This window comes from Schistocerca gregaria, chromosome X (genome assembly GCF_023897955.1).
Source record: "Schistocerca gregaria isolate iqSchGreg1 chromosome X, iqSchGreg1.2, whole genome shotgun sequence".
Taxonomy (NCBI): Eukaryota; Metazoa; Arthropoda; class Insecta; order Orthoptera; family Acrididae; genus Schistocerca; species Schistocerca gregaria.
The window spans coordinates 232,762,913-232,787,418 of record NC_064931.1 but is presented as its reverse complement, the minus strand read 5'-3'; the positions used below and the strand labels follow the sequence as shown (position 1 = coordinate 232,787,418).

At 39.9% G+C, this 24,506-nt stretch overlaps 1 protein-coding gene across 4 annotated transcripts in view; it reads right to left on the bottom strand.

Moving 5' to 3' along the window:
- LOC126297852 (uncharacterized) overlaps positions 1 to 24,506 on the bottom strand; it is a 447,299-nt gene that overhangs the window by 28,908 nt on the left and 393,885 nt on the right. For all 4 annotated transcript variants that reach the window (XM_049989115.1, XM_049989117.1, XM_049989116.1 and 1 more), the window contains 5 exons: positions 19,604 to 20,281; positions 15,384 to 15,455; positions 15,209 to 15,304; positions 15,028 to 15,126; positions 14,670 to 14,792 (listed from right to left, as the gene is read on the bottom strand). In XM_049989115.1, the coding sequence (XP_049845072.1) occupies positions 14,670 to 14,792; positions 15,028 to 15,126; positions 15,209 to 15,304; positions 15,384 to 15,455; positions 19,604 to 20,281 (1,068 nt within the window). The remainder of the gene's footprint in view (positions 1 to 14,669; positions 14,793 to 15,027; positions 15,127 to 15,208; positions 15,305 to 15,383; positions 15,456 to 19,603; positions 20,282 to 24,506) is intronic.

Here is a 24,506-nt window from a genome sequence, read left to right as displayed (position 1 = left end):
TCGACTTGTTGTGCTGCCATTCATGAACAGCATTCCAGGGCATGTTTTCCAACATGATAATACTCGCTCACATTTGGCTGTTGTAACCCAACACGCTCTACAGGTTATTGGCATGTTGCCTTGGTGTTCTTGGTCATAAAATCTGTATCCAATTGAGCATGCATGGGACATCATCAGACAACAACTCCTACATAATTCACAACCAGCATGAACTGTCCCTGTATTGGACGACCAAGCCGACACCTGTATAACACAATGCATGCACATTTTCAAGCTTGCATACGTCATGCTGGTGGCTACGCCAGTTATTAGTGTACCAGCATTTTACATTTGCAATGGCTTTCCTCACGCATAAATTAAAGTGTGATATTGCACCATTAATCACTTAAATGTGTTACCCAGACAAATGTATTCCCGAAATTTCATTACTCTACATTAATTATTTCTTGGTGACTGGATTTTTTTTTCATCAGTGTATGTAAGGGATTATCAGAAAGTTTCCATTTGAGTGCATTGCTGAATCATATATGCAATGTACTGTGTCTCTGCTGGGGTAAACATGTAGGCAAGGAATTAGTGTGGCATTTGTGTCTTTGTGACATGCACGTGGTAAATACAGAAACATGAAGTAAGGTGGCTTTACAGCCAAATCCATCAAATAGGACCAACGTGCTGTTATTCTTTCCTTGGGTGCCAAAATACAAACACCATTAGACATCCATCATAGAGAGAAGAATGTGTACAGGGCAGCATGTCTGTAAAAACCACTGCTGTGGAATTGTGCGCCAAGTTCATAGCTGTTTCATGGAAATGCACCTCCCAATATCGCAAATGTTGTAACCCAGAAGTTGCACCATCTTATGTGGGAGACAGTATAGCACCCACCCTATAGTACTGATCTCTTCCCATGTGATTATCAAACCTTAAAAAAAGGCCTTGAAGGGCCATTGATTCCTGTTGGATGAGGATGTGCAGCGGTCATCAGGACAGGGCATTTTACCAAATGGGTGTCTTCAAACTGGTGTGTCATTGGTATGATTGCCTCAATGATCAAGGCAATTTAGTCTCTTTGGCATACCGATTCTGGACTGTACAGCCTCCGAACTGAAACTTTTTGATAACCTCTTATATACAAAAGATCTAGCAGATGACATTGGTAGCTCTGTGAGGCTGTCTGTAGATGATGCATTTGTCTATAGAAAGGTAGAAACACTAGGAGACAGTATGTATTATTGCTGCAGTGACTGAATGTTGATCCTGTATATAAATAAATGTAAAGCAATGTGCATAAATAGGTGATTATATACACTATTGTTGGATTGCACAATGGGCAACAAATCACCGGAGACAGCAAATATCATAAAACATATAAAACTATCCGGAGCGACCTAACGCGTAATGACCACTTTAAACAAACTTTAAGAAACAGAGAGCTACGATGAAATTCATTGGAATAATCTTACTGAAATGCAATTCATCCATGAAAGAAGTGGCTAACAAAATACTCGGTAGACAGATTCTTCAGTACTGCTTATCAGACTTGGACCCCTACCAGGTTGGATTAATGGAAGAAATGAAGAAAATTTGATGACAGCTCCTTTAGTCAGTGCGATAGGCTTGTGTAAATACTCAACAAGCTACAGTGGAAGGCACTACAAAACAGGGATCAACTGTCACAGAGAGGTCTCCTGTTGAAATTGTAGAACAGGGAAGAACCAGACAACATATTAATTCCTCCAATATACATCATGACAGACTACAAATAGAAATTAAAAGGAAATAGTACTCAGAAGGAAGTTTGCCGAGAGTACCAGTTGTAAATGGGACACAGAAAGGGGAAGGGGGGGGGGGGGGGGAGATAATGCCACTAGAAGCACCCTCCATCCACACACCATAAAGGAGTTTGTGAAATGTAGATGTAGATGAGACCAGAGAAGAGCATTATCTAGCAGTGGATGTCTAATGGCTGATGATGATGATGATCTAATAACTGTTAAACTCTAACAAAATAGTGATGATTTTAAATAAATTTCAGTCGTGACAACTAACGATTCTATTTTCCTGTTACCTCTGAGAAAACTCCTTCACCCTCACAATGGAAACTGCTGATACTGTGAACAGAATTATTTTCTGTGTCGCTAAATGACTTCACATCTACATCATCTAATCAAATGTATCCAGAAGTCTATTAGTGGACATTAATATGGTATGTGTCCAACTTTCACTTTATGATGGCTTGAAATCCACTGGGGCACTTTCAATGAGGTGTCTGAATGTCTGTGGAGGACTTGCAGCCAATTCTTCCTCAAGAGCTGAAGCCAGAGAAAGTAACGATAGTGGACACGTGTCTGGAGTGAAGTTGACGTTTTAAGCCATCATATAAGTGTTCCACTGGATTCAGATCAGGACTCTGGACAGACCAGTCAGTTTCAGGAATGTTATCATCCACAAGTCAATTTCTCACAGATTCTGCTTAATGACTGGATGCACTGTCATGCTAATAGCTACTATTGTCATCTCTGAACTGTTCCTCTATTGCATGCAGTACACAATGCTGTAAAATGTATCCATATCCTTCCACATTTAACATTTTGTTAAGGGCAATACAGGAACCACAATCTCTCCACAAAAAACACATCCATACATAACATGACCTCTTCCGTACTTCATTGTTGGCATTGTTGACCACATTCTTCAGGCATACTCCATACCCAAACACTTACATTGGGCTTCCACAACGTACAGCATGTTTCACCATTCCAAATCATTAATTCCCAGTCATCCACTGACCAGTAGCATCGCTCTTCATACCACCTCAAGCACTGCTTAGCACTGACTGCAGAAATGTGTGGCTTATGAGGAGCTAAGCGATAATTGTTCCTTTTTTGTTTTAACTCTACATAAGTCATTCTTCTAGATGGGCTGCTAGTAGCACTTTTCAACTCATGAGTGATCTCTTCCACTTATTTCGTGTGATTTTTTACAACCACCCAGCACAATTCTCGACAGACCCTGTCCATCAGTACATGAGGTCTGCCTGGTCTTTGTTTAGCTGCAGTTGTTCCTTCGCATTTTCACTTCACTCACATCACCAACAGTTCACTTGAGCAGATTTAGAAGGGTTGAAATGTCCTTGATGGACCTCCTTCTATACTGGTGTGTCCAGCTCTTGTGACATCTAGTGGTCAATTCCGTATTACATAGGGTGTCTGGATACTTTTGATCAGACAGTGTTTGAGAAAGACCACGTTAGAATCCTCACATAAACCATGATCATAAGTACCTCTGCAATGAAACTGGAGGGAGTAATTGAATTATAGCACTGTTTCCTACTCAAATGTTAAAAGCCTATCCTAAGGGCATTTTTTGATGGGGCACCAGATATACAAAAACTTAGTTTCAGAATGCTGCTGGTACTAGTTTTACATCTTCCATGTGTTTGCACTTATTATTTTCATAAATCTTATTGTTGGACACTGAGATCGTATGGGAACAGGAAAGTAACAATTCTCTAAGTATCCACAGTCCAGCATTGGTTCAGCACAGGGATGTGCCAACACAATTCAGCTGCAAGGCATAAATATTTTGACATGGTTAGCTTGTCACCAACAGTGCAAAATTGACACTTCTATGTGAGAGTGCAAATGAGCTCAGAGGAGAAGTGTAAGACAACTGCACTCTGAACTGACTTCATTCCCCTCGTAACATTAAGTAAGATGCACTAGATAGTATGCAACAACCCATTAAGCAAATGTAGCAGGCCAGAGACCACTGAACACTTGTAATAAAGGGGACTGATTCAGTCATTATGAATGACATCTCACTGCAAAGCCTCTCCTCAGTTCAATATAAATACCCTGACTATCTAGCTTAGAGACAGTCAATAAGTAGGATTGATATCCTCCATGTCGTTCACACTCGATTTTCATATTACTGTATTGTAACGTCTTGCATAAGATTGTCTCAGTATTGTCACACTGTTCAGTCATACTCTCACTGTCTGGCATAATGACAGCAGTTCTGCAACCATGTGTAACCGGCTCCACACTCCAGGACCACAGCTGCCACCGATGGATCGTCCATAGGTCTACCACCACCGATCCAGTTCAGGGCACAAGCTGCTCTGATATTTCAGCTTTGTGTGGATCAGAGGGCCTACCTAACTGGCAGGCTAAGTTCAGCATACATTACTCTCAAGGCAGTGTATAAGGCAGTTACGCATGTGCTGTGGTCACGCCTTCTTTGCAGCAATCTGCCACACAGGAGGTACCTACCGACTAGAGTGCGGGCAATCCGCCACATCACAAGTTGCCAGCCGATGCTTCGGCTGATACAGCAACCTCCGGCAGCCCTGAGTCTGCCACTGATGACAGCAGGTTCATTTATAGTCTACATAGCAACTGGCCACCATAGTGACAGAGTAATAATTAACCTTGATTTATTGGTGTCCAACAGTGCCCCTCAGCTCCTCTTGCCACATATTCTGACAAAACAGTAGAAGTTCAAGCCAAGGAGTGGCTGATCCCTACATTATGATTGTCTGTTTCTCTTTGAAAAACTGTTTTATTGTTCCATTAGTGGAAAATATGAAAAAAGTACATGATTTAACACAACAAATTACTAGGAACTCCTTGTAATGGTGTGATGTTGCAAGACCCTTTCTTGTTTTTGAACTGTCACTATGCCGTGACATTTTCCATAAATTGATCAACTCACTTTGAAAGAAAACAACTGAAGAGTTCATTACACAACTGACACTTGTCATATTTTTCTTTTGTTTTTGTAGTGTCAACGCATCCTTGTAGCCGTGCTTAGGACTCACCTTTTGCTCTAATCAAATGTAGCAGAAGCTGCCCCTGTTCTGAGTTATTGCAATTCGAAGGAAATGTGGTTTTACAAAAACAACTCTTGTCATACACGATTCTGACAAAAACAGCCTCTGACAATTGGCAATGGTTGTTTTTGTATAATGATTGGCGACATGTAACCTAAAAATTTTGTGTTGCCATCTTAGTAATGAGTTCTGAAGATAGTGTCCTAAAAAAAGCAGTGAAACAGAAGAAGCTGTTGGGCAAGGCTTATGTAAGCCAAGCTGGTAGCAGTGTTCCTGCTAAATGTGTGGGAGATGACTCCCTTTACGCACTCCTTTCATTCTTTCCTTTCCTTCTCACATAAATTTTTCTCTAAGGAAACTGTGTCCGAGAACTGATGTCTTTCCCCATCAGCAGCAGGTCAAAAAGAATGTAATGCTTTCACTAGGCAACAGTTGAACATAGGAACAAAATTTCTCAGGCTTCTGCACAATGGAGTAAAAAATATTCAAGACCTCCATTTGACTGGTCCTATAACAGTTGATAATGTGAAACAATGTATGTGGGACGAAGTAGTGCTTAGAGATGAAGCAAGTGGTGAGTATGGTACAAGTTCATTGTCTGCTACCCCTTTTGTGCAAGACATATCCTTCTATTACAAAGTCTGAGTGATTACTGATGCCACTGTGTAGAGAGGCATTTATGGTTGTCCATGCTACATCTTGAGGTCGTGTATGCACTGTACAGCAGTGACTGGTTTCGAACAACAGTTCTCCAGAGGATAGGAGAAGAAAGCACAATATCAGACCTCATGCAGTCACTCGGCCACTCAAACACAACACTGAACAACAAATAGCCTTATTTAAACTATGAGCATACCGTTACTCACTAAATAAAAATTCGGCCGAAATGTATCTCCCTGACACTAAGAAAATGCATGCATTTTTTGGAACGAGCATAAAATCAATGTGACCTAAAAACTCTGATGGAAAATGTTCAGTTCTTTTAATACTTCATTTGGATGTCCTAGATGAGACACTTTTTCTACCTATGACTCATTAGAAAAGTGGATAACTGCTGTTGGTGCTAGTGAGAAAGTTGGATTGAAAGCATAAAAAGAAATACAGTTAAGAAAAGCGGAAGCCTTTTATGAATCAAAAAGACCTCTCTAGCAGATTGCTCGACAGGGATTAGTGACAGTTGTACCTTTGGATTACAGGTGAAACCTACCTCCATCCCAGTTAACAACTAATGCCATATTTTATGTGAGGTAACTATAGCATCATGTTTTTGGTCTTCATGACCTTTCCACTGACAAAGCCATAACGTTTACTTAACAGGGAGGAGTTGCCACATGGGGACAGAAATAAGTGACCTGTTTACAGTTTCATTCCTTAGAAAAAAGCAGCATTTGTAAAGACATTTAAATTTTATTTCGAGTGGAAGTATTGGTCAAAATAAAAATTTTGTCACAATGTACTTTTTGTACATGTTGCTGCACTGCCTGCAAATACTCAACAGAATAATCTAGCTTCCTCCCCCCCCCCCCCCCCCCCAAGTTGTCAGTCTCTTTTGACCAACTATCAGCATCTCTACTTTGTTTCATGTACAAACAGAATCACGTCATTGAAGTTTCTGATGATTGGAACACAGACATTGGTTCTTCTTAACAACATCCTACACCTTTCTGCAATGTAGACCAGTTACTGACATTCAATGTGAAAGAAGTTAGTGATCGCTACTGTAAGTCATCTGCAAAACAAAACAGTTAAATTGAAAGGATTAAGACTGTATAAAATAGAGGCATCCAAAAGTTACATTTTTATGCTGGACTGAGCCTTGTCATACAGTGCCAATCTGAAAGAAACTGCCATTTCACATGAGTTGACTTTTCAGTCAGCCTTATGATGTAAATCAAGATTAAGAAATAAAAAACGGAATACTTCAAGGCTGGTTTTCCTTTAAGATGCATGAAACTTGGATACAACAGAATCTGGCAACAGTAGTACAGAGGTCCAGTGAAAGTTCGATTTGTTCAATTCTATGTACCTTCAATGTAACGCAATCTTTCGTTTTGTGATACATGAGCACATCACGACATTCCTAATGTATAGTTACTGCAGCTACCGTAGTATTCCTTCTTACTGCCACTTAAACTTTCTGACAAGAACAGCGTTTGTCACTGAGGACTATAATGTGACGAAATTTTCCTTTTCTCTAGGCTACACATTAACTAAGGACAATAGCATAGGAATGTTTTAGATATACCTAGAAAGCAATAAAAACATGTAATTGATAACAAGATTGTGTACAATGATTTAGAAAGTTTTATTGCTCTCCTGAAAAATGTAAATTTTTTTACAAAGCCTACTTTAATCATGAACTCTTCAATTGGATGTAGCTGAGTTAAGAACCTATTCAATAGTTTTCCTGTAATTGATTGAAAATAGTAACATACAGTTTTCACAGAATGTTAACTACTGTGTTGCTATGGCTTTCACTATCACTATCTAAGATGATACGGTTCATGAGATGGTTTGTATATACAAGGAACATTCAGAAAGTAAGTGAACTGTGACCATAACAGGATGTGGATTTTGTTTTTTGAGTGTTGGCAACACTCACTGGTAGAGAGGGATCCCCCGGCCATAACAAGAATCGCATGGCTGTGGTAGCATGTAAACTCACATTGTAATGTCCTGTTGCATGAAAGATGTTGGTTAGAAATCCTGCCAAGTGCAAGCCATGTGCAGTGATCTGCTTCCTACTCATGGAAGGGAGGACACCTACCAAAATTTTTTTCTTACTCAAAATTGTTTATCGAAGAGGTTTGTTTAAGTGGTGTAGCGAGTTTAGTGGAGACAGAACAAATTCTCTAGATGAACACAGGAGTTGAAAATATTCTATCTTGACTGATGAGCTGGAACAAAATACAGGGAAACTGATCATGAAGACTGTTGACCGACAGTGGATGAAATTTCTGCAATGATTCCACATCTTTCCAGAACTGTCTTATGCAAGGCACTCACATAATGTCTGGGATAGCAGAAATTGTGTGCTAGATGAGCCCCAAAACAACTGCCAAAACAGCAAACAAAAAATCAGGTCAACAGAGCCCTTGAGTTTCTTGAGCAACTTGAATTAGAAGATGAGGATTTTCTTAACTCTACTGTGTCTGGAGATAAAATTTGGGTAACTCATTACATGCCTGCGACAAGAACATGGTCATCACAGTCGCATAACATCAATTCCCTATCTGCAAAAAAAGTCACGGCCTCAGTGTTTTGGGAGCAAAAAGGCATCATTTTGGTTGAAATTCTGCCTCAAGGGGAGACCATCATTGCACAACAATATTCTGAGACCCTAAAAAATCTCAAAAAGAGCATTAAAAACAAAAGGAGGGGAATGCCGATGAGAGGAGAGTGTTTGCTGCATGACAACGACCATCCTAACACAACTTTCGCCACCAAGGCACTCTTGGACTCATTTGGTATTGCTCTGAATTGGCACTTTCACATCATTACCTTGTCACTTCCCTGGGGGCACACAAGTGGAATTAAATTTTCAACTGGTGAGCAGATGCAGTAAGAGATTCTTAAGTGGGGTAAGGAGCTGTCAGGAGAGTTCTTAAAGAAGGTCATAAAGAAGCTTGTGCCATTCCTCACCACATGCATTGAATAAGATGCCAAAAAATAGTAGACAAGTGTAGCAACAATACCCTGCAATCTTTTTTGAAATACAACTTTTCTTTAAAAAAATATGAAAATACAGTACACTTACTTTCTGAACATGCCTTGTAGATAAGGGATAATCAAAAAGTTTCCATTCAAGGGCTAAACTAACACCTCACCTACATGTCAGTACTTATACTGGTACACCCACATCAAAGTTATGCTAGGATGCCTATCTGCTGCTGCAGCACCCTTGAATGGAAACTTCTTGATCAGCCCTTGTAATTTATTACTGATGCACCATACTGGTCATATGGCCATAGATACTTAGTGCTGCCCTTGCAAAACCAGGCTGGGTCACTAGTAAAATTGTAAAAGACTATAGAAGATTCTAATAATGAACACTTATGTACACAGATAAATAAAGCTATTGGAAATTTGGTTAAAAATTAATTGAAACTGTCAGATCGTATATCATTTATAAGGAATCCACAGGAATTTGAAAGATCAGAAACATGCAGTTAGTTTAAAGAGTATCTAAAAAAACTGTACATGCAGGAATTTTTCAAATAAACAGAGCAGACCAAGACCCATGATTTTTTTAAATAGTTGTCTGTGATTTTACAGCTGAAAATTTGGCATTTGGACTGTTGATAGATACTCTCCATTTCTAGCATAAATAAAAATATTACAGTTTGCTAGGTTCCCTAGTGAGGAAACAATTCACTATTTCCTTCAGTAATCAAAGAAATTAGCCAGTCTAACCGACAAATACTGACTGCTAAATGGGAATTAGAAGTTCTGTTCTTGGAGTGAATAAACAGTCAATTGTGAATCTGGAGACAAGTTATTATTTCTGAATGATGTGAGGTTAGTCTATGTGAGGTGAAAAAGGTGTTTAGTCTTAGATGAGTTACATTTCGCTTGGTAGTGATTTGATTTTGGGAAAGTGTGAGCAACTTGTTTGAGTGCAGAAAAGTACAGCTATACTGTTAAAACATCTTGGTAACATGAGTCACATTTTACTTGCACCATTGTCTTTAAAATTCCTTCAGTGTTATTTTGCTTGCCAAAAGAAAATTACACATGGCAGGAATGTTGCATAACAGCAAGCTAGCTCTGTTGACTGTGCTTCTAATAACACTCCAAGAAAAACGAAACAATATCAATGCATTTCCACATTCAAATCAAGTACACAGAAGGAAAAACTGTGTTTGCAGTGAGTTATATGCAGCATGCACAATACTGATGTATGGCTTGATGAGGTGGAGTTGAGAAGAAATTAGGGTAAGGCTAGTTCGTTTTGCATCTTTTTCAGCTGGCAGAGACAACAGTAACTAATTAAGTGCAATGTACTAAAAGTCACCATGTTTCGCCTAGTTTTAGTGTGGGACATTTGATTATCTAAGTGTTCTGAGTGTGGAGTGTGGAAGCACAAGCAAACAATGTCCAGGAAAAAAACTCTCTCTCTCTCTCTCTCTCTCTCTCTCTCTCTCTCTCTCTCTCTCTCTCTCTCTCTGTTGCAAGTGATAATGGCAGTACTGTGTCATTTCCATCAGAAACGGCACATTATTTTCAGACAATTTGATGAGCTATTGATGCTGGGATACCTCAGTGTGCATGTGGAGATGCATGTCAAAAGAAGCAAGCATAGGGTTGTAAGTGAGGGGACACAACGAAGCTGGAAGTCTTCATCTGAGCACTGTTGAACCAGTCGGTATAGGAGTACTAGCAAAAGTAGTATGTTGCACATATGCTGGCTGCTCTACAATCTTTCACAAACCATTTTACAAAAATTATTTTATAAATTTATTGATAAATTAATAAATTATTTGATAAAAACTCTTAGCTTCATGGTGAATTGCCTATTCTTTCCATTAATGATCATAATTGTTGTGACATCCTGAAATGACGTAAGTCCCTCCATGAAATTTGAGTAGTATGCACTGAGAAATAGGGGTCACTATGAGTTTGTATTGGGTGTGTGTTAAGTCATACATTGCAGTTACAATATATATTATAGGAAGGAGCTTATGGGCACTCATCACCAAGATTATCAGCACATATGTTACAAAAATGTAGGTATGTATGTATGTACATTATGTGATCAAAAGTATCAGTACAACCCCAAAAACATACATTTTTCATATTAGGTACATTGTGCTGCCACGTACTGCCAGTTACTCCATACCAGTGACCTCAGTAGTCATTAGCATCGTGAGAGAGCAGAATGGAGCATTCCGCAGAACTCATGGACTTCGAAAGTGGTCAGATGACTGGATGTCACTTGTGTCATACGTCTGTATGGGAGATATACACACTCCTAAACGTCCCTAGGTCCACTGTTTCCAATGTGATAGTGAAATGGAAACGTGAAGGGACACGTACAGCACAAAAGCGTACAGGCTGACCTTGTCAGTTGACTGACAGAGACTGCTGACAGTTGAAGAGGGTTGTAATGTGTAATAGGAAGACATCTATCCAGACCATCAGACAGGAATTCCAAACTGCATCAGGATCCACTGCAAGTACTATGACAGTTAGGTGAGAGGTGAGAAAACTTGGATTTCATGGATGAGCAGCTGCTCATAAGCCACACATCATGCCGATAAATGGCAAACGACGCCTCGCTTGGTGTAATGAGCATAAACATTGGATGATTGAACAGTGGGAAAATGTTGTGTGGAGTGACAAATCATGGTACACAGTGTGGCAATCCGATGGCAGGGTGTGGGTATGGCGAATGCCTGGTGAATGTCATCTGATGGTGTGGTCGTGTTTTTATGGAGGGGGCTTGCACCCCTTGTTGTTTTGCATGGTACTATCACAGCAAAGGCCCGTATTGATGTTTTAACCACATTCTTGCTTCCCACTGTTGAAGAGCAATTTGGGGATGGCGATTGCATCTTCCAACACAATTGAGCACCGGTTCATAATGCACAGCCTCTGGCAGAGTGGTTACACGACTATAACATCCCTGTAATGGACTGGCGTGCACAGAGACCTGACCTGAATCCTACAGAACACCTTTGGAATGTTTTGGAATGCTGACTTCATGCCAGGCCTCACTGACTGACATCAATACCTCTCCCCAGAGCAGCACTCCCTGAAGAATGGGCTGCCATTCCCCAAGAAACCTTTCAGCACCTGTAAGAAATATATGCCTGCGGCAGAAGAAGCTGTCATCAAGGCTAAATGTGGGCCAAAACCATTTTGAATTCCAGCATTGCTGGTGGAGGATGCCACAAACTTGTAAGTCATTTTCAGCCAGATCTCTGGATACTTTTGATCACATAGTGTATGTCCCACCTCTCCTCCTAAACCAATGGACCGATTTCAATCAAACATGGTTCACATGTCACTCACTGTCTCTGAAGAATCACTATGGTGTAATAACCATTTACCTACCAAAGGAGAGGGAGTGAAAAGCAACGGTAGACCATGATGTGCGAATACCCAGACTTTATTCATCCTATATTTGAGAATGAGAACACTTCATGATTTTCAACAAAGTTTACAAACAATTTCAAACCTTTACCAATTTTTTTCTCACTGAAAACCCTCACAAAATGATGGATGGGTATTATCACTGTTCATGCAGTAAAATATCCACAGCCGATGAGACATTTTCATTTATTTCTTCTTTAGAACTAACCATATTCATGACACATTTTGCAGACCGTACTTACATATACCTTTGAATATATCTGCAAAATTATATCATTGTTTAACACACATTTCAGGGGCTATGACCCCATAACACCGGTATGCCTGATAGACTGCCATACCATGCATGATGCTTTGATTTACTTCTTTACTACTAATTCTATGTGCAACATATCTTGCATACAGTATCTACATATCCCACTGAATGTACCTACAGAGTTGTATCATTCTACGGCACCTAGTTCAGGACACATGATGTCACAAACATTGAGCTGCATCAAAATGTAATAACAGGGCAAATGTGCTAGAGATAAAGGTGAGATATGTGTCCAAATATGTGTGAAATATATTCAATATATGTGAAACGTATGTAAAATGTGTATGTGGCCAAGGCTGCAGATAAAGAAATGACTCCTAAACCTCAGAGCCGATTTCGACCAAACTTGGTATATATATTACTTGCCACCTGGATAGAAATACCATGGGCTTAAGAACCAGCAACATTCCTACTGTGGTGGGGGTTATACAGTGGAGACAGAATGGGGAGAGGAAATGATGGACAGAGAGAGAGGGGGAAGGAGGACACAGCCATGAATATAGGGAAGAAGGAGATGGGGGAATACAAGGGCAAAGGAAAACAGTCAGAGAAGGGGAAGAGGAGGGGGGCGAGCCGAAGTTTTAAATTTCACATTCAAGATGTCATTCACACAGGAGTATCATACCAACATACTGTCATCTGACCATCGGACAGACTCCCGTATGGACAATATAGTAACAAGCAAATAAAACACAAAGTCTAGATGGAATCCCAGTTCGATTTTACAAAGAGTACTCTATGGCATTGGCCTCTTACCTAGCTTGCATTTAATGTGAATCTCTTGTACAAAGCCCCAAGTGACTGGAATAAAAGTGCAGGTGACTCCAGTATATAAGAAAGGTAAAAGAGCGGACCCACAAAATTACAAACCAATATCCCTTACTTCTGTTTCCTGCAGAAACCTTGAACATATTCTCTGTTTGGATACAATATACTTTCTTGTGACTGGGGAGCTTATATCCATGAATCAGCATGGTTTTATAAAGCATCACTTGTACAAAACTCAGCTTGCCCTTTTCTCACATGATATACTGAGAACTATGGATGATGGGCAATAGGCGATAGATTCCATATTTCTGGAAATCATTTGACATGGTGCCCCATTGCAGGCTGTTAATGAAGGTACGAGCATATGGTATAAGTTCACAGATATGTTGGAGGCTTGTGGCAAGTGTTCATCAGAGACAAGGATATCATCAGGAGTGTCCCATGGAAGTGTGATAAGACCACTGTTGTTCTCTATAAACATAAATCTGCAACAATCTGAGGTTGTTTGCCAATGATGCCATGGTGTATGGTAAGGTGTCAAAGTTGAGTGACCGCAGGAAGACACAAGAGGACTTAGACAAAATTTCCAGTTGGTGAGATGAATGGCAGCTAGCACTATATGTGGAAAAAGGTAAGTTAATGCAGATAAGTACAAAGAACAAACCTATAATGTTCAGATACAGTATTAGTAGTGTCCTGCTTGACATAGTCAAGTTGTTTAACTATCTAGGCATAATGTTGTGAAGCGATATGAAGTGGAATGAACATATGAGAACTGTAGTAGTGAAGGTGAATGGTTGATTTTGGTTTATTAGGAGAATTTTAGGGAAGAGTGGTTTACCTGTAAATGAGACTGCATATAGGACACTGGTGCAACCTATTCTTGAGTACTGCTTGAGTGTTTGGGTTCTAAACCAATTCGGATTGAAGGAAGATACTGAAGCAATTCAGAGGTGAACTGCGAGATTTGTTATTGGTAGGATCGAACAACAATAAGTGTTACAGAGATGCTTTGGGAACTCAAATAGGAATCCCTGGAGAGAAGGCAATGTTCTCTCCCAGAAACACTATTGAGAAAACTTAAAGAGAACCAGCACTTGGAGCTGTCTGTCGAACTATTCTACTGCCACCAACATACACAGTGCGTAAGGGACACAAAGATAAGATATGAGAAATTAGGGCTCACATAGAAGCATACAGACAATCGTTTTTCCATCACTCTATTTGAGAGTGGAACAGGAAAGGAAGTGACAAGTAGTGGTACAGGGTACCTTCCGTCATGCACAGTACAGTGGCTTGCAGAGTATCTATGTAGATGTAGAGGAACAGATGGAAAGAAGAAGGAAAGAGGAGGAGGTGGGTAGAGGGAGGGGTTGGGAGGAGATAGAGGCAGAAAGAAGAGATGGCCTCAGAAGGGAGAGAAAGAGATGGACAGAGAGAGCGGGGCTGGAGATGGACATAGAGGGGAGGAGATGGACACAGAGAGATGGGAGGAGGAGATGGATGGAGAGACAGGGAGTGGGAGATGGAAAGAGACAAGGGGAGGAGATGAACAGAGAGGAGGGTGAAGGAGATGGACTAATAGAACCAGAACAAATACATACCCGGGAAACATGGGGTACTCAGCTAGTACATATATAAATGAGCTCCACTAACCTGGTCATCAGAAGAATCCTCCTCCTCTTCCTCCTCCTCTTCTTCTTCTTCTTCCTCCTCCTCCTCAGAATCACTCTCTGATATTATGTTAAACTGAGCCTCTTCACCTTGTGAAAATGATATCTGCAGCAAGAAAACTCATATTAACTTTAAAGCAAATGGATACCTAAACTTCAAATGATTAACATCTAAGTTTTTGTATATATCTTCGCCATTAAAAAATTGTCAATTAGAACAGTATTACTTGTTGAAAGTCACCTTGATTACAAATTGGACAACTTAAAACTTTGGGAAGTATGGTAATGTTCTTAACATTCATTCTGGTCTATCAAAAAATACACAAATGAGCTCCACTGACCTGGCCACGAGTAGCATGACTTTCTTCCCCTTCATCATCAGAATCATTCCCCGCTGGCATGTACATGTCGATGTCAGTGTCCTCATCAACTGAGCTCAACTGTGGAAGAATTCTCAAATAAATTTCAAGGCAAGCAGATGTGAAAATTTCAAGTGGAAAAAATCAAATCAGGTATACATACCTCAAAAATTCTGGACAAGTCCATAAGTTCCTTATATTCATAAACTTGAGTCACGTAGAAGTCAATACCTTTGTATATGTCACGCCTCCTCAAAAACTGCAGAAAATATCTTAGATTAATTTGAGCACAATTTACTAGACATCATTTTTAAGACACACTGAAGCTGATAGCTTACCGCTATTTGACCTTTGCGAGTGTCAGTAGAAGGAACTCTTGAGCTCAGGTCTGTCTCATCGTATGAGTCATCCTGAAAATATTTCATGAAATGTAGTAGTTAAGTCTATCACAATATTTTGGCCAAATTGCATACTATGTTAATTTCATATGGGAATAGCACTCTACTTTCATTAGCTCTGTAATCCTGGAGATGGGGAACGTGGCCTTCTGCACAACCCCGTGGTCACAGTTCACCCCATTACACAATGTTGTCTGCTCTTGTAGAGATCTGTAACATTGGATTGTGGTCTCTACCACATCAGAATATTACTTCTAGATGGAGAATGAGAGGACACTGCAGAATGCTTGTCTACCAAATGAGACACAACAAGCTTGTAAGGTGAATGTCACCAAGATACAAGCTAAAAGGCAAGTCCCTTACAGTCGCTGAAAATTCCTGGCAGTAATGATGTTCAGAACTGAAGGACATAGAAGACAGGCAGTAGTTATGAAGAGAGTGAGGTTGGATTGCAGTCTGCCTGCCATATTACTGAATCTACATACAAACCAAGCAGTAAAGGAAACTAAGGAAGTATTTGGAAAAGTAATAAATAAAAAGAAATAAAAAGTCTGAAGCTCAGTAACAACATTGTAATTCTATCAGAGATGGCAAAGGACTTAGAAATACATCAGCAAGTGATGATCGAAGAAATTTCTGTGTCAAGAAGAAATCTACAGATGCCAGTGACTGAATGTTGACCCCTATTTTGGCTGTACCAGAGGTGGGGGTCTTCCTACATGTCAGTCAGGGGATTTGAAGGTGGTGTAACGTAGCTCAAGTAAAGTGACAACTGGAAATTTAGATGGCTGAAGGTGTTTTGATTCGACATTTTATACTGAACGGCCAGGGTCCCACAATCACCTGTATAAAGATGGACTTACAGAGACTTTTCAAATTTTATTCCATGCTAGAACCCCCCCCCCCCCCCTCCTCCTACATTTTTATCTGCGTTTTATTAGACAGATTTTTTTTCTCTTCTTCAATAGGATTTGAAGATTTTGTTTAATCAGTCAACACTGGTCAATTAATGTAAAAATATAATTTATGGAAAGCACCAGTAATTATTCATACTCCAGCAACAATGGCCAACACCAGCAACAACAGTCAACCTCAGTAGCAATGGTCAACCTTCAGCTATGAAATCAAATAAAATTTGAACCTCTGAAGAAGATTCTGGTAAAGGCTCCCAGTCATCAAATTTTTTATCAAGAAATGAGACGGCTCCACCTTCCACTGTCTCCTGTCATCACCATGTGGGGTACTTGGATATGATGCACAGTTTCCTTGTGTGAAAATTTTGAGAAAATCAAACACTTCTTAAGTGCCCTAGGCTCTATGGATGCAGCAGCCATCAAGCAGGAATAACAATTAGTCAAAAATGAACACCCAGAGTTGGAACTTTTTGCAGTAAAGGAAATTAAGGAAGTATTTGGAAAAATAATTAAAGTTCAGGGAGAAGAAATAAAAAGTCTGAAGCTTGGTAACAACATTGTAATTCTATCAGAGATGGCAGAGGGCATAGAAATATGTCTTTAAGTATTTGCCTGATGTGATTCAGAGTTTGGGAGAAGACGTTATGGACAAGGAGGTACAGTGGAGTAGCTGATGTGTATTAGGGACATTCTTCACAGATTTGCTGAAGACAAATTTGAATTAAATTTTAAGAACAATTTAGATGTGGAAACCTTTGCACCTTTGACTGAACTTCCTTTATGTACACTGACAAAATATGTTCCATTGGTTTCTGTAGATGTCAAGCAGAGTTTCTCCATAGATAAGAAGCTATGGAGCTCAAAGTGCTAGAATATCAGTATCCAAAACATTGAAACAATGTGTGTAATCCAGTATAACAGAAACATGTAAATAGGGCAAAGTAAGTTCATGTAGCTGGTTTAAACCCAAATAAAGTTATTTCAGCAGCACTTTCTTTGTACCTTTTCATATGTATTTTCAGAACTTTTTCCCCAATTTCTGACCATAATTTGCACCTTACAATCCTTTCACTAGTAATTAAACTGTCAGTGGCATAAAATATTTGCCTACTTTAACTTCATCTTGTGGGTCAAAGCTGAGCCTGATGACAATTACTGAGACTGATTTAGAAGCCTGGCAGTACTTAGAAGTGAGCCAGATCTGCCAGTAAGCATTTTATTCCATATCAGTCATGTAATGAGCACTCTGGGCAAAATCTCTGTACTCCCAGGAGACATCGCACTAATCCCGGGTATCAGAGCCTGTAGTTTTGATAGTGGTCTCAATTTGGCAAAGAGGGAAGTCTAAAAGTTTCTCCAAGGCACAACATACACTATTGAAGTCACTCATTGATGATTAGATCCCTTAGACTTAGAGCTATCCAATTGCAGGGATGTGGATTGGTCCATTTCACCCACTTTCCCAAATCATGCCACATATTTCCTATGGCAGTAAGGTTGGGTAGCCAGTCGAGGTGCTGTAGGGTGTCTGATTTATCATCAAGTGATGAATGTATGCATCCAATCCTGTCAGCACAGCTGTTGTCATCTTGGAAGATGGGAGTGTTCACAGTATTTTCATCACAAAAAGGCAGTAAAAAGGGCAACACTTGCTCACTGAGAACACTGAAATAAACATCATAACCTCGCAGAACCTAAGTAGTGTGTGAAATGTCTCACTAGTTCACAGGTGCACTCGATGCCTTAATAATTTGAAATGAGGAAAACTCACAACTCATTGTATAACAATACACATCTCAAGTCAACTGCCATTCAGTTTCTGTGTTGTGTGGCCCATTGAAGGCGTGCAGCTTCACACACTGATGTGATCAATGACCTTGTGCAAGGTACCAGACTACAAAAGTCCACTGCATGTAGTTCCCCTCGCAATGTTCGCTTGGAAAGTGCCTGAGATGGACCTGCATTCACTGACAGCATCAATTCCTGTGGGTTTGAAACAAATCGTCAATGACAAAGTGTGACCTCTTCACCTGTTCCTGTCTGTTAGGATCATCTACATTCAATATTCTTACATCAAGTTCCATGTTTACAAGAGATCGTTCTACACCATTTACAGCACTCCGAAGCGACCAGTTTGCTCTTTTACAGAAGATGACTAACACTTTCTACAGTGAGCTTACTTTTAAAAATTTGTTGGTATGCTGCACATCACTAGGAGTTCACCTTTCATCCTGTGGTCTAGCATGGGACTTTGCATGCTTTGCATGGCACCACAGAGGGGAAAGAATCAAAAGTCACAGCCACATCTTTACTTTCACATTCTCTTTGTAGTGGATGCAATATAAGGAAGCCGACAAACAGTCTTTAAAATAGGGAATCGCGTCTACAGGGGGACAACTCACATTCCACAATCACCTCTTCCACAAAAGCAGTGAAAAATTTGTCTTAGCATCATCAGGCAACCCAAATTTCTGGTCGACAATAAACATAGTTTAATGCTAAAACACAGGAAAAAAAGGCTGCAAGTCCAATGAACATTAAGAAACAGACAGTATTCAGACCTATCCAGTGGCGCACCACTGATGAATGAATTGGTCTGAGGGAAGCTACTTAACCATATACTAACCACTGTGCAGGACTGAAATCACACCATTATTTTACTAAACTACTCTAGTACATAATGTTATCAGCACATGTTGAGTTAATAAATCATTTGTCCTGGACCTAATTATTGGTCTAGTCTGAACCAGGCGACACAAAAATTTTGTAGCTCCTGAGCAACTTTTGTGTCCCAGAACTCTACCAAATCTTGCACAATGATATGAGGTTACCTAGATCTGGTAGGCCCATAAATCAGGCTTTATCCATGGACACAGGCAACAGAAACAAATGACACAAAAAACCTGAATGTTCTGATCTCTATCATAGCCTCCGTTAGTTATCAAGTTTTAGATCATATTTGGGGCTTGACTACAAAGTTCAAGGAAAACATGAAACACAAATTAAGAAATGCTGCTAACTTGGGAAATATGTTTGTCTTTTCAAGTTTAAAAGATAGCTAGTTGTGAACTTAATTGCACAGGTAGATCTCTCATTTAAATGTTCCTGTGAGCATTTGAGGCAGTCACTCAATATTAACTCATAAACAAAAGACAATCATGCTCTATCTAAAGTCATTACCATGTGAAACATCTGCACAAACATGAAACGAAAAATAATACTCAACAGAATCACAGATGAACTTACTGAAGTAGTGTCCTCAGAGAATGAGTCTGCATCTCGAGAGTTGCCCGCCTGTGCTGTTCTAGAGGACCTGGTTGAGCCACTTGAGGACGCTGATCCGCTGGGTGATGATGAACCACGTGACCGGGATACGCCACTGGCACGACGTGAACCACTGGACTCAGCTGAGCCACTGGCTCGGCTTGAAGCAACAGACCTGGCTGAGCCACTGGCTCGCCTTGAACTGTCTGACCTGGCGGCGCCACTGCTTCGACTCGAACCATCTGACTCAGCTGAGCCATTGGCTTGACTTGAACCCTCTGACTCAGCTGAGCCACTGGTTTGGCTTGATCTATCTGATTCGGGTGAGCTACTGGTTCGATTTAAACCATCTGACTCAGACGAGCCACTGGCTCGGCTCGAACCACCTGATTCGGCTGAGCCACTTGTCTCAGCTGAGTCACTTGGCCATCGTGAGCCACCTGCCTGGGCTGATGGTCGGTGAGGGCCACATGAAAATGACGAGTGGCATGGTTGGGGATGGGCACGTGATGAGACTGGGCGACCTGGCTGGACTGAGCCCTCTCCCCAGTATGAGCAACCTGGACGAGGCGAGAAACTTGCCTGGGCTGAACTGCCTTGCTGGGCTGAGCCACTTGGCTGGGCCTCGCTTTGCTGTTGCTGTTGATTGGGGCACATAGCCTGGAAAAAAAGCAAGACATGTTTACACTCAAGTACTGCAGAGGACATGCACTGACATTTTTGAAAATTTTAAAAATGCAGAAAAAATACGCTGAATGAATCCATACTGTGAGGACATATGGAATACTGTATAACAAGATGACATCAGAAAGATGTCAGGTTCATAGGTCCTGTAAAGCTCTGTGTACTGTCTCTGGGAAGCTCAGTGGTACACTCAACTCATTCACAGATATGAAACTGAAATGTGGAAGCAAGTGCCAATCTGCTTCTCTCGCATCAAGGGGTGCAATATAAAGAAATGAGTAAGTCTGAATGTGGCAGCATTAATTACCACAAAATGTTGTTCTCACACTATGGCATTTTGGACTGTAAAGGATATGCTGGTAAGAAAATAATTTGTGTGTGTGCAAAACTAATTGGCAGAACAGGGTCATATAAAATGATAAATGTGTACTGGACTATGCAGTGTTATTACAACATGACATGATTGCTTCTTGTCTGTGTAGCTGTAACAGCCTTTTCAGCTCTGTCCATAATGCTGGCTCAATACTGGAGAACTGCAACATGTATGGATTGGTTTCTATCGACAATTTGACACTCACTTGCTGCAGCCTGGACCTTTCATATGAATGCTATTTCCCTGGCTATTATTATTCATAAAATACAACAAAATGACGCTGTCACTTGTGTGATGATCAGAAAAAAATATGGGGGAAAGACAGATACCATCTACAGGAAAATTACAGATGTCTTTGGAGAAAAGTGAATCACCTATATGAATATCAAGAGCTCATATGGAAAACCAGTCATAAGAAAAGCAGGGAAACCTGAAAGGAGGATACAGAGGGTCTATACAAGGGCAATGAACTTGAAGTCAGTAGTACAGAAATGGGAGAGGACATAGATGAAAATGGGATGGGAGATATGACACAGTAGGAGGCTCTGACGGAGTACTGAAAGACCGAAGTCAAAACAGGACACTGGGAGTAGATGACATTCCATCAGAACTCTGATACCCTCAAGGGAGCCACCGGTGACTAACTCTTCCATCTGGTGTGCAAGACGTATGAGACAGGCAAAATACGAGACAGGTGAAATACCCTCACACTTCAAGAAGACTGTAGTAGTTCCAGTTCCAAAGAAAGCTGTTGCTGACAGGTATGAAAATTAATGAACTATCAGTGTACTGACTCATGCTAGCAAAATACTAACATGAATTCTTTACAGAATAATGGGAAAACTTGTAGAAGCTGACCTCAGCAGAGATCAGTTTGGATATCAGAGAAATGTTGGAATGTGTGAAGCAGTACTGACCCTACAATTCATATTTAGAACATAGATTAAGGAAAGAAAAAACTGTTTATAGCATTCATAGACTTAGAGAAAGCTTTTGACAATGTTGACTGGAACACTCTCTTTGAAATTCTGTAGATAGCAGGGGTAAAACACAGGGAGTGAAAGGCTACTTACAACTTCTACAGAAAACAGACAGCAGTTACAATGGTCGAGGTCCATGAAATGAAAGGAGTGGTTGAGAAGGGCATGAGGCAGGGTTGTAGGCTATCCTAGATGTATTCAAGCTGTACATTGAGCAAGCAGTAACAGAAATAAATGAAAAAATTTGGAATAGCAAATGAAGTTCGGGGAAATGAAATACAAAGTTTAAGGTTTGCAGATAACATAGTAATTCTGTCAGAGACAGCAAAGGACCTGAAAGAGCAACTGAACAGAATAGACACGGTCTTGAAAGGAGGATATAAGATGAACATCAATGGAAGCTAAACAGAAATAATGGAATGTACTCAAATGAAGAAACAATGAAATGTAGTGAAATGCAGTCAGGTGATGCTGAAGGAATTAGATTAGGGAATGAAACACTTCTAAAATAGTAGCTGTTTTTGCTTTTTGGGCAGCAAAATAACTGATGATGGCCAAAGTAGAGAATACATAAAATGTAGACTGGCCATGGCAAGAAAAGTATTTCTGAAGGAGAGACATTTGTTAACATCGAACATACAAATAAGTGTTAGGGAGTCTTTTCTGAAGGTATTTGTCTGGAGTGTAGACATCTATGGAGGTGAAACATGGATGATAAACTGTTTAGAGAGGAGAAGGATAGAAGCTTTTGAAATGTGATAATGTAGAAGAGTACTGAAGATTAGGTGTATCGATCACATTACTAATGAGAATGTACTGAATACTGGGGAGACAAGAAATTTGTGGTGCATCTTGCCTAAAAGAAGGGATCAGTTTGCTAGAACAGATTCTGAGACATCAAGGGATTGCCAATTTAGAACTGGATGGAAGTGTGGGGGGTAGAAATCGTAGAAGGAGACCAAGATATGAATACAGTAAGCAGATTCAGATGGATTTATGTTGCAGCAATTATTTGGAGATGAAGAGGCCTGCACACAGCAGGGTAGCACGAGGGCTGCACCAAACTGCTCTTCGGACTGAAGACCACTGCAACAACAGAATTTTTTCAAGAGTCCTCCTTCACCCTGCCATACAGAAATGGCAACGAGAGTAGGTGTATGAGACATCACTGTAGTGGCTGCAATGTGATAGCCTTCATTGTTGTGTGGCAGTGCTGGCAAATGCTATGTGTGTTGGTTTGGAGGCTCCACTGGCTACAACGTGTGATCGTCATCCCTACATATTGAGGACCACCTGATCATCAACCATAATTTCAGGTTTTTAGTGCCCTATGACACAGTGAGAAGACTGACAGAGTACTGAAAGACCTAAGTCAAAACCGGACACTGGGAGTAGATGACATTCTGTCAGAACTCATACTCTCAAGGGAGCCATTGGTGACTAACTCTTCCATCTGGTATGCAAGACATATGAGACAGGTGAAATACGAGACAGGTGAAATACTCTCACACTTCAAGAAGAATGTAGTAGTTCCAATTCCAAAGAAAGCTGTTGCTAACAGGTATGAAAATTACTAAACTATCAGTGTACTGACTCATGATAGCAAAATACTAACATGAATTCTTTACAGAAAAATGGGAAAATCTGTAGAAGCTGACCTCAGCAGAGATCAGTTTGGATATCAGACAAATCAGATGACATATTTAAGTCGACTGCTCACATATAGTGAGGAACAATGGGTATCACAGTTTTCCTGGCACATACATATCTGGAATTATTGTTGTGTCAATATCTCATTCATAGCATAATAATATTGTTGTAAACTACACTATAGGAAATACTACAACGAGCCAGAAGTTTTTCTGAAATGGTTTTATAGTACTATTGTTAATTTCAGACCTGAGCCCATCATCAGACGGTAGCATTGACTTCTTTACAAGTTTCATGTTTATGTCCTAAAATATAACAAAGTTTTTATGATTGCGTAGTTTACAAATGGTTTTACATTTGTCTCCTACAGTATGACAAAGTTTTTGTAATTACATAGTTTTACAGTTTTATATGATCTATACATTGTACTTATCTAACAAAAAGCTTGCCTTTACATATTGTAAGATGGGGGTTCAATCCATGCCGATCAGTGAGCTGCACTACATACAAGATGTTATATACATTTGTTTACACTGACTGCTGATTTGATCTGCCCAAGAATGTGATAGGTGTACAGATATGGCACACTTCTGGAGTTACTACAAAAACATTTATTTTTTAGTACACATAATTTTATTATACATTTGTACATGTAATTATTTAAATTTGAAAGATGCTGGTAATGGCCAATGAAGAATTTTCTCTTTGTCAATTAATTATTATTTCTATCACTTCAAATTACAGGAGTTGTATGAAATTTTGGAGGTACATTGTTTTTTCTTTTTTTTAACTCTTGTTGATCATTCACAATGCAGTCAGGTTTACTTTCAATGTGGTTGTATATTTCTAATTCCTTTAACAAATTCATCTGTATGTATATGACATCTTGTATGTAGGTCAGTTCACTGATTAGCATAGATCATAAAAGAAAATCGAACCTCTGTCTTATAATATATAAAGGACAGCTTTTCATGAAGTTAAGTACAGTTTACAGAGCATATATAAGCGTGAAATTACGTAATCACAAAAGCTTTATTATATTTTAGGATGCAGATGTAAAACCTTTTGTAAACTATGCAATTCAAAAACTTTGTTGTATTTTAGGACACAAATGTAAAACTTGCAAAGAAGTCACCACTACTGTCTGATGATGGGCTCAGGCCCGAAACTAGTAATGGTACAATAAAATCATTTTAAA